Genomic DNA, 12,237 nt, shown 5'->3' on the forward strand with positions numbered 1-12,237 from the left:
GACTCTGTGACCCCATCAACTGCAGCACTCCAGGCCTTCCTGTCCTTCACTACCTCCTGGAGTTTGCTCAAACTCATGCCCATTTAATAGATGATGCCATTCAATCATCTCATCCTCTGCCACCTTTTTCTTTTGCCTTCAGAGTTTCTGAAGCAAGAGTTGGCTTTTACCATCAGGTGGCCAAAGTATTGGAACTTCAGAATAAGTCCTTCAATGAATATTCAGGATTGATTTCCTTTAGGATTGACTTGTTAGATCTCCTTACACTCCAAGAGACTTGGTCCCAAGAGTCTTCTGCAGCACCACAATTCAAAAGTATCAATTCTTTGGCGCTCTAACATCCATACATGACTACTGGAAAAAACCACAGCTTTGACTATATGGATCTTTGTTGGCAAAGTGATATCTCTGCTTTTTAATATGCTGTATAGGTGTGCCAGAGTTTTACTTCCAAGGAGCAAGCATCTTTTAATATCATGGCTGTAGTCTCCACCAGCAGTGATTTTGGAGCCAAGAAAATAAAATCTGTCACTGCTTCTATTTCTTCCCCTTCTGTTTGCCAGGAAGTAATGGGACCAGATGCCATGATCTTGGTCTTTTGAATGCTGAGTTTCAAGTCAGCATTTTCACTCTCCTCTTTCACCCTATCAAGAGGTTCTTTAATTCCTCTTCACTTTCTGTCATTAAAATTATATCATCTGCATGTCTGCGGTTGTTGATATTTCTCGCAGAAATCTTGATTCCAGCTTGGGATTCATCCAGCCCAGCATGATGTACTCTGCATAGAAGTTAAATAAGCAGAGTGATATTTTATGTCATACTCCTTTCCAATTTTGAACCACTGTTCCATGTTCAATACTAACTGTTGCTTCTTGACCTGCATACAGGTTTCTCAAAAGACAGGTAAGGTGGTCCAGTACTCCCATCTCATTGAGAATTTTCTACAGTTTTTTGTGATCCACACAGTCAAAGGCTTTCAAGTAGTCGATGAAGCAGAAACGGATGTTTTTCTGGAACTCCTTTGCTTTATCCATGATCCAATGAATGTGGGCAATTTGATCTCTGGTCCCTCTGCTTCTTTGAAACCCAGCTTGTACATCTGTAAATTCTCGGTTCACGTACTGCTGAACCCTAGCTTAAAGAATTTTGAGCATAACCTTGCTAGCCTGTGACAGGATCCTAAATAACATTTTTCCCCTTTTTTCTTGGCATTGCATTTACACTGTAAATATTAGAAACATTTTACTTACAGTTAAAATGATCTTTCTATATTCCTATAACACCAATGCAAATCAGAGATAAATAATGGTTCTACTAAAAAAGATAACTAAACTTAAGAATGAGCTCTAAGTCGAGGAGATATATAATCAGCCAAGCTGAGGCAAACAGTAAAGCATGCCTGAGCTAAACAGTGCAACAATGTTGGAGGTGTGAGTCAAACCTTCAGGAAAAGTTCAACAACTAGGGAGTGCAGATCAGGACCTCTGTGTAGGCTAATGTACAAAATAACCATCAACACAAACTAACCATCAAGAGGAAACAAAATTCACTCCCTAAAACTATTCCATTTCTGGACAATGTTGCAAATTTAATTCTTCACCAATAGGACAGCAAATCTCAATACTATAGTATTAACAATCATCTCAAACTACAAAGTCTTTGGGTTTCCCAGGTGGCACAGTGGTAAAGAATCTGCCTACCAGTCAAAGAGACATGGTTCAAACCCTGGGAAGATCCTCTGGAGTAAGAAATGGCAACCCACTCCAGTATTCTTGCCTGGAAAATTCCACGGACAGAGAAGCCTGGTGGGCTACAGTCCATGGGGTTGCAAAGAGTCAGACACAACTGAGAGCACACACATACAAACTAGAAAACCAAAACTTAAGATTTACTATGACTACTAATAGATGACCACAGAACTTTGAAAGAATAATTCATTAATAGTGGTGAGAGAAGAAGCCATATTACGTGAGTTAATGAATGAGTGGATGCTGAGTTAACTTGAGACAGGAAAAGACTATTAGGTCTAGAGCCTGAAAATAATAAAAGTAGAATGAAGGTGGTAAAAGATTAAAAACAAAAAAAAGCACCTGCTATATTCAAGATACTCGGCACAGTGCAAAGCCAGAGGAAAAGTTGTTAACAATGGGAAAAATAAGAGTCCTTATCTTCAGAATATTATTTATAAAGGAGTATTTTTAAAATCAAATAATCCTTAAACTGCAAAATAATATTATGAGTAACTAATTATTTACTGGTATAAACAATGCAAGTGTTTTATATTCATTGTTCATAATCATCACAAATATCCTATATTTCCATTTAACAAATGAGAAAAACAAAGTTCAAAATTTTCAACAAATAATATTAGAGTTTGCTAACAAAATGTTTAAAGAGTTCATAAAAAAAAAGCAATTACTTGAAGCTATTTTTATTGCTCCTACTAACATCTTTTCAACTTCTGTTGACCACCTTTCTCTCATTCCAACTCTTGCTATTATCCTCTTCTGAAAACAAAACAGACACAGCTGCTATTAGACAAGCCCAACCACAGGCAGATAAGACAGAAATGATCCCAAAAGTTAAATCCAGAAATAAGAGTTTTTAAGCAGAGAAGGTAGACTTCTTCAAACAAACAAAGGCTGAAAGAATTTGTAGCAAGATGAAATGCACTACAAAAAATATTTTTAAAAGTTCTTTAAGCTGAACTAAAACGATGTTAGATTAAAAACTTCAATCTACATAAAGGAATGAAGAGTGTCAGAAGTAACTATGTGGGTAAAAACAACAGACACATTTTGGTTTTTAATTTCTTAAAAATTAATTAACTGCTCAAAACAATCATAACTATGATGATGATAAAGATGACGATGACGATGTAGTCCTGGGGTCTGTAACATATACATAAGAGTTATAACAAGACTAGCATAAATGATGACAGGGAATAAAGAGAATCATACTGTTGTAAATAATACTAAAAAAAAAAATGCTTACATTATCCATTAGGCAGTATATTAGTATTCAAAAGCAGACAATGAGAAGTTAAGCGTGCATATTTGTCAACCCTTGAACAACCACTAAGAAAGAAAATGAAGAGCATAGTGAATAAAACAATAATGAAGATAAAATGGAATGCTAAAATATATACTCAATTCAAAATGAGGCAGGAGAAAAGGAAGAAAAATTAGATGGGACAAATTATAAATAAATAAAAAGACAAACCTAAACATACAGAAAATTACATAAAATGTAAATAATCTAACACACTACAATTAACAGGCATAAATTGTTATTCAGATTAGTAAAACTCAATTATAATCTAACTATAGAAAACTAAGTTCAGATATATAGACTCAGTACAGTTTCTAAAGATACAATACCACAAGTTTCCAAAAGACAATCAAAACAAAAATGAACGAATCCATAAAAAAGAAAATTAGCAGCATCTAATTAATAAACAAAAATCAGAGAACTGTTGCATTTTATGGATAAGAAGGGAATCTAGAGACGACCTTGTGAACCAAACCAAAATAAAAAACTAGAAGCTGCAGTCTGTGTTCTTCATTATCTTTAATGCCAGCTAACACATTGGGATGGCTTAATGCCAACAGGGGAAGAAAGAACTTACAACCACCAGCAAGCTGCAATGTTTCATACCAGCTTCTTTTTCCCCTCAGCATTCAGACATAGAAATTATAGAGTCCACAGCATTGAACACTGTAATTAGGGTTATACTGGAACTTCTATTACAACCCCATATATTCATTCATAACATTCTTAGAAAGTCCTTCACAAAACTAAAGCCTTCCTTTCTTATCTCAATCCCAATTTTTCTTCTTCTTAACATAGAAGAGCTATAAGAGATCAGCTCCTACAGCTGAAAAAAATAAATAAAAGTCTTCCCAAGGATAAAACAAATATAACAGAACCCCCCCAAAAAAACACCTAAAGTGGCAAACAAGAATGGAAACTTTCTTAATGTTAAAAAAAATCATCAAATCAAAAATCCACCTTATACCAAGTCTGGTTTTCATGTGGCACAAATTTCAATCTTATAAATGACATAACAAAAAATTCTACTATATGTATATAAAATATGGCCTTCCCTCGTGGCTCAGGCAGTAAAGAATCTGCCTGCAATGCAGGAGACCCAGCTTCGATCCCTAGGTTGGGAAGATCCCCTGGAGAAGGGAATGGCTACCCACTCCAATATTTCTGCCTGGAGAACCCCATGGACAGTGGAGCCTGGGCTACCCTGGTTTTGCAAAAAGTCGGACACAACTGAACAACTCAAACTTTCACTTTTATTATTTTTATATATACACACACATATATACACAAATATATATGTATATATATATAAAGAACTAGATCTTTATAACACATAGCTATTTTCTTTTTTCAAACAGCTAACTAAAAAGAGTCCTCTTTCTACTACTTTTGATTAGGAAGCTTTAGACACAGGTAGAAGTTTAAGAAACCATGATTTCTCCTATTTCTGAATTTTTAAGGCACAGAATACAGTTTAAGACATATTTATCTTCAATTTCATTCATCCACAAGTTATTTGTGGATTTTCGTGGCTTTTGGCTTTTTATTTCCTTTTCAATGTTTTTAAATTATTCAAGTTATCTCACCTCAAAAACAAATCTAAATTTAAAACAAAGTATTTTACCACCTGGTTGTTCTAAGACTACAGACAGTATTTCCATGCTAAAATTAAAATCATAAACAACACATAACATTTTTTCCTTAAAACATTCAAGAGGGCTTCCCTGGTGGCTCAGTGGTAAAGAATCCACCTGCCATGGGAAACATGGGTTCAATCCATGATCCAGGAAGATCCCACATGCCTCAGAGCAGTTGATCCCAAGCACCACAACTATTGAGTCTGTGCTCTAGAACACAGGTTGGATCCCTGGATTAGGAGGAAACCCTGGAGGTACTTTCTGAACTGAAAAAAAAATAATCCTCTGAAATAAATAATATGTAAAAATAATCTATTGAGAGTAACACTGACTTTGTAATTTATTCTGCTTTTTCTTTACTATAGCTCTACAAATCCAATTACTGGTCTTCCTTCCACTCCTAAGGAAAAATGAAAACAATTCAAATTTCAGTATTTATTCAAGGTCCAATATGTGGAAATAAAGTAAAAATTTTCCTTAAAGTTTTGCAGTTTGGGCAGAGAGATTATTGAGAAAAAACAATTAAAAGAAAATTTAACTGTCATCAGAAAGAAAGAAGTAGCAAATTAAATGTAGAATTTGCCTTTTTATAATCCTATGCTATACCTGGCATCATAGGAATTATTTATCCTAGAAGGCAGTACAAAAAAGTATGGTGATGTCAAGCTAGATAATTTATACAGATGTCAAGAGTTTCAGTGGCATTTAACAACACAAATCTTTTTAACTAAGCAGGATAAACATTTAGAAATAGCTATTGCTTTACAAATGAAATGTTCTTTTATTATATTAGATGTAGCTATGCAAAAATGTCAGTATACTTCACTTAGGCAAAATTGTCAACTCTACACATAAATTAAATATGTTAAATATACTATTCACTTTTTATCTTTGCATATATAATACAAGGAAAATCCAATACCACGGAAAAAATTATGTCAATCTATTGTACACAATTCTTGATCATCTATGTATCAATGCAGGAGAACAGCAGTGTTGAAATGCAATAGAAAACTAAGAGTATTTACATTTAATTTCTGATTACCTTAACTGTAGTTTTTTGTAGATGTGTCTCTACCAACAAATTTGTTTATATAAATATTAAGCTTATTCAAAGTTCTCTAGAGAATATGAGAAAGCCAGAGATAAGACATAAAATTTTGTGCAATTCATCCACCAGTGGATAACTATATAAATATCAAAACTGAATTCTTCTATGGATTTTCATAAGGGCAAAAGACATTTTAAAATACTGCTTGGGGTGGGGTGGGGTGGGGTGGGAGGGAGTTTTAGGAGGCAGGGGGGATGTGTGTGCACCTATGGCTAATTCATGTTGATGTATGGCAGAAACCAAGAGAACATTGTAAAGCAATAATCTTCCAATTAAAACATTAATTTAAAATATAAATAAAATATTGCTTACACGAAGTTTGAAGAAGGATATTCCAGTTAACCAATATAGTAATGAAAATTGAGCATCAAGACTTTATTGGTAAGATAATGAAAATAGTGCTCAGAAAAATCATTCTCACCTATTACTCATGTCCATGAATGAACTGCTTACCATATTTATACAGATGCTACGGTAATCAAGATATTATGAATGTGGCAACCCACTCCAGTATTCTTGCCTGGAGAATCCCAGGGACAGAGGAGCCTGGCAGGCTGCTGTCTATGGGGTCGCACAGAGTTGGACACGACTGAAGCAACTTAGCAGCAGCAGCAGCAGAAGAACTACAAATGACTCAGGGAAGCTGAAATATGAAAGAAAAAAAAGTGACCCCAGAGGCTGGAAGACTGAAAAGATTGAGAAGAACTGTGAAAACAAAAGGAGGGTAGCCATTAAGAAATTTTAAGCACAGTAGTTATTTATATAGTTCAGTTTACATTCTAGAAATATCATGCCCAGAAAGAAGTATCAATGAGGACTAAAATAGACATATTCAAAAGAGATAATGTAACAGTAGAGTCCAGAGTAGGACAAATAACTGGATATAAGGGATGTAGAAAGTTCAGCACGACTTCAGGGTTTCTAGTTTGGATTAAAGGTAGAAAGTGGAATTTTTCACTGAAATAGGAAATATATAAGGAAGAAGGGAGGTTTAAAATAAAATTCAGTTTGAAACATTCTATGAAGATATAAGTGAAGGTCCATTTTGCTCTTGGTGTTGGGGCTTGGGGGTCGGGGGGAAGAGACTGGACCCTAAAATGGCATTTTATGAATAAACAGTATATAATAATTAAATCTACTAGGGAATAAAATGATCCAAGGAGAGGCAAGGACTAAAATAATGAAAGCCTAAGAAACTCCAATTAAAACTCTGGGATGGATAGCAGAAATGAAGCCACAAGAAGAGCCAGAGAAAAGGTAGAGAGAGAGAGGAAGAGAATCACAAAAGTCACAAAAGTGAAGTTTCCAAAAAGAGACCAAAAAGCAAAGATTTTGCAACAATGATGTTATTAATGACCTCTGCCAAAATGTTTATAATGGCATCATGGAGGCAGATTCAGTGAAGAGGTATAAATATTAAGTCATAAATTAAAAAGGAATGGAAGAGCATCTAGATTGGAAACAAACAAAACTTTATTTGTATTAATAGTTGACATGATTGTCTAGAAAGCAATTACAAGAAATCTACCAAAAAACCCTCCTGTAATTAACAAAGGAAGGAAAGCTGAAGAACACAAGATCAATATACAAAAATCAACTGCATAACATAACAACAAATAACTGGAAATGAAAATAAAAACAATAACATTTATAAATACTCCAAAGAAAATTATTTAGCTATAAATCTAATAAAACATAAACAGGATCCACAGGCTGGAAAGACAATGCTGATGAAAGAAATCAAAGAAAATCTAAGTTATTGAAGAAACATACTGTGCTCATGGATTAGAAGACAACATGGTAAAGATGTCAATTCTCCCCAAACTGTTCTGCACATTTAAGGCAATTTCTGCCAAACCTATAACAAGCCTATTTTAAAATCTGGGAAAAAAAGACTATTTCTAATAGCCAGAAACAATTTTGAAAAAGAATATATGCAGAGTATATCAAGTGAAATGCCAGGCTAGATGAATCACAAGCTGGAATCAAGATTGCTGGGAGACATACCAACAACCTCAAATATGCAGATGGTACCACTTTAATGGCAGAAAGTGAAGAGGAACTAAAAAGCCTCTTAATGAGGTGAAAGAGTGAAAAAGCTGGCTTAAAATTCAATCTTCAAAAACAAAGATCATGGCATCCAGTCCCATCACTTCATGGCAAACAGATGGGGGAAAAGTGGAAACAGTGACAGATTTTATGTTCTTGGGCTCCAAAATCACTGTGAATGGTGACTGCAGCCACGAAATTAAAAGACACTTGCTGCTTGGTAGGAAAACTATGACAAATCTAGACAGCATATTAAAAAGCAGAGACATCACTTTGCCAACAAAGGTCCACCTACTCAAATTTATGGTATTTCAGTAGTCATGTACTGATGGGAGAGGTGGACCATAAAGAAGGCTAAACACCAAAGAATTGATGCTTTTGAATTGTGGTGCTGGAGAAGACTCCAAAATCAAACCAGTCAATCCTAAAGGAAATCAACCCTGAGTATTCATTGGAAGGACTAACGCCAAAGCTGAGCTTCAATACTTTGGCCACCTGATTCGAAGTGCCAACTCACTGGAAAAGACCCTGATCCTGGGAAAGATTGCAGGCAAAAGGAGAATGGGGCCGCAGAGGTCAGATACCATCAGTGACTCAATGGACATGAATCTGGGCAAACTCTGGGAGATAGTGAAGGACAGGGAAGCCTGGCATGCTTCAGTCTATGAGGTTGCAAAGAGTCAGACACAACTTAGCATCTGAATAGCAACAAAAGTAGGATGACTCACTCTTACCAAAGCTAATCCTACAGTAATCAAGACAGTATGTTACTGACATAAGAATAGATATATTAATCATACGGACAGTGTAGGAAACCTAAAAACAGACTCAAATACACCCAACTGATTTTTGACAAAATGGTAAAAGCAATTCAATGGAGGAGGCACAATCTTTTCAGACATGGTACTGAAACCAGTGAATATCCACAGGCAAAAAGATGAATGTCAAACTAAACTTCATACTTTATATTAAAATTAACTGAAAATGGATCACTGATTTTAAAGTAAAACTATAAAACTTCTAGGAAAAACCACATAAGAACTTTAAGATACTGGACTAGGGAAAGAATTCTTAGATCTGACATTGAAACCAAAGTGCATAAAAGGAAAAATTAATAAATTGGACCTAATCAAAACCAAAACTTTTCACTCTGCAAAAGACCTTGTTAAGAGCATGAAGAGACAAATTACTGAGAGAAACTACTTGCAAATCACATCTCTGACACAGGCAAATCTTCTATCTAGAATATATAAAGAACTCTCAAAACACTGAGAAAATAAATTAAAAAATAAGCATAAGAACAACTATTTCACTAATATATGGCAAATAAGCATATGATAAGGTGTTCAACATCATTATCCATATATAAAATGCCAAGTAAAATCACAATGAAGGACTTCACTGGTTGTCCAATGATTAAGTATCTGCCTGTCAATGAAGGGAACAGAAGTTGAATCCTGGGTCCCCCAAGTGCCTCAGGGCAACTCAGCCCATGTGCCACAACTACCAATCCTATTTGTCACAACTACTGAAGCCTGCATGCCCTAAAGCCTGTGCTCTGTGACAAAGAAGCCACTGCAATGAGAAGGCTGTGAACCACAACTAGAGAAAGCCCTCATGTAGCAAAGAAGACCCAGTGCAGCCAAAAATAAAAAAAAATTTTTAAACACAATAAATCATTACTACATACTTATCAGAATGACTAAAATTAAAAACAGTGACAATAACAAATGCTAGTGAGGATACAGAAAAACAAGATCACTTAAACACTGGTCATAGGAGTGAATAGCGGGTATAATCACACTGGAAATCAATTTAAACAATTATTTTTGAAAATAAAAATGAAATTACTACTATAGGACCCAACAATAGCATCCGTGGGCATCTATCCCAGAAAAACAAAAACTTATGTAGGCATAGAAACTTCTACACAAATGTTCACAGTAGCTTTATCTATAATAATAAAAACTAGAAAGTGCCAAACTGCTGTTCAATGGATAAATGGTAAATCTGTGGTATATCCATACAGAATATTACTCAGCAATAAAAAGGAACAAGACATTGATACACAACAACTTAGTTTTGAACTTCAAGGGATTTATATTAAGTGAAAAAATCTACACTCAGAATGTTGCATGCTATATGCTTCCATTTATATGTTATTCTTGAAATAAAATTACACAAAATGAGCAAAGGTTAGTGGTTGCTAGGGAACAATAGGTAGAGAAAAAGATAGTACAGTAAAAAGAAGGAAGCACATGGAAGCTTTGTTTTGATGATACACTTTTGTATCTCAATTATGGTGGTGGCAGTTTCACAAAACTACCCATGTGATAAATGCAAAAAAAAAAAAAAAACAAAAACAAAATGAAAAGGCAGCCAAACAAACTGGAGAAGATATGTGCAAACAACATAACCAATAAAGGGTTCATACTCAAGATATACAAAGAACTTATACAACTTAACATCAAAAACAACCCAATTTAAAAAAAAAAATAGGCAGAGGACCTGGAAAATTTTTCAAAGAAGATATAGATTGCCAAAAGACGCAAGAAAGAATGCTCCACATCACTAATTATCAGGGGAATGAAATTAGCAAATCCACAATGAGATATCACCTCACACCTGTCAGAATGGTTATGATCAAAAACACAACAAGTAACAAGAGTCAGTGAGGATGTGGAGAAAAGAGAATCTTCATAGACTGTTGTTGTGAATGTTACCTGATACACCCATCACAGAAAACAAAAAGGAGGTTCCTCAAAAAATTAAACTACCATATGATCCAGCAATTCCACTCTTCCAAAGAAGTATAGTTTTCCAAAGAAAACAAAACACTAATTTGAAACGATATATGCACCCCTATGTTCACCGCAACATTATTTCCTATAGCCAAGATATGGAAAAAACCTAAGTGTCCATCAAAAAAATGGATATAGAAAATGTAGTATATATATATATATACACATATACACATACAATGAAATATTACTCAGCCATTAAAAAAGTGAAATCTTGCCAAATGTAACATGGATAGACCTAGAAAACATTATGCTAAATGAAATAAAACAGAGAAAGATAAACACCATATGATTTCACTTATATGTGGAATCCAAAAACACAACAAATTAACAAATATAATAAAATTGAAACAGATGCATAAATACAAAGAACAGATGATTGCCAGAGGGGAGGGATTTGGGGGAAAGAATGAAGGTGAGAGAAATGAACAGATATAGATTTCTAGTTATAAAATAAATAAATCAAGGGGATATAATGTATAGCATAGGAAATATAATCAGTAATATTGTAACAACTCTGTACGGTGACAGATAGTTGAGACTCATCCTGTGATCTTTTTGTAATGTACAAAAATACCGAATCACTGTGTTGTCCATCTGAAACTAATATTACAAGTTAGTTATAGTTCAAATAAAAACAATTAAATTAAAAAATACATATGAAAGTATAAATCTCACTGGTAAATATAGTACATTACAAATATAGTATAGTACAAATACAGTAAATGTGGTGGGTTAACTACCTATAAAGCTATAATGTGTGAAGGTTAAAAGACAAAAGTAGTAAAAATAAATAACTACAACTACAATAATTAAGTCGAGGGATACACGATAAAAAGATGTAAAATGTGACATCAAAAACATTAACATGAGGGTGAGTAAAAGGTAGAGCTTTAGAACATATTCAAACACATGTTGTTATCAACTTAAAAACAGGCCATTATAAACATATGCTGCTATATATAACACCCATGGTAACCACAAAGCAAAAACCTATAGCGGATAAAGGAAGTCTTCAAATCACAAATGAAGAGAAAGAAAAAAGGAAGAACTACAAAACAGCCAGAAAAAAAAACTAACAAGATGACATTCAAATGTAAATGGACTCAATTCTCCAATCACAAGAAATAGTGTTGAAAGGATAAAAACCAAGACCTAAGGATCTGCTGCCTACAAGAAACTCACTTCAAATATAAGGACACACACAGACTGAAAGTGAAGGGATGGAAAAAGCTATTCCATGTAAATAGAAACAAAAAGAAAGCGGGGGTAGTTATGCTTTTATCAGACAAAATAGACTTCAAAATAAAGGCAGTCGGTAGGAAACAAGGGCACTACCTAGTGATAAGGGGTCAATCCAACAAGAAAATATAACATTTGTAAATATTTATACACCCAACATAAAGGGATTTCCCAGTGGAAGTAAAGATGCTACCCATCATTTATAGGGAACTCTGTCTCATTTTTCATAGAAGGAATCTACAGACAGAATCTAAACTATACTATCTGCTATCAACGTCACCACCATCACTAACCTGTAGCAGTGCAAGTGAGGGAATCAATAACAGTACAGTAAATTCCACAACCT

General features: G+C 34.4%; 1 protein-coding gene across 11 annotated transcripts in view; it reads right to left on the minus strand.

Annotated features, from left to right (window-relative positions):
• Positions 1 to 12,237, minus strand: part of VPS13B (vacuolar protein sorting 13 homolog B) — a 780,541-nt gene that overhangs the window by 747,106 nt on the left and 21,198 nt on the right. Inside the window, exon 2 of one of the 11 annotated variants that reach the window (XM_070477340.1) lies at positions 6,253 to 6,442. The exons of the other annotated variants lie outside the window; for them this stretch is intronic. Coding sequence (XP_070333441.1) covers positions 6,253 to 6,255 — 3 coding nt within the window. The 5' untranslated portion in view covers positions 6,256 to 6,442. The remainder of the gene's footprint in view (positions 1 to 6,252; positions 6,443 to 12,237) is intronic. 11 annotated transcript variants of the gene reach the window in all.

Source organism: Odocoileus virginianus, chromosome 15 (assembly GCF_023699985.2).
Source record: "Odocoileus virginianus isolate 20LAN1187 ecotype Illinois chromosome 15, Ovbor_1.2, whole genome shotgun sequence".
NCBI classification, from domain to species: domain Eukaryota; kingdom Metazoa; phylum Chordata; class Mammalia; order Artiodactyla; family Cervidae; genus Odocoileus; species Odocoileus virginianus.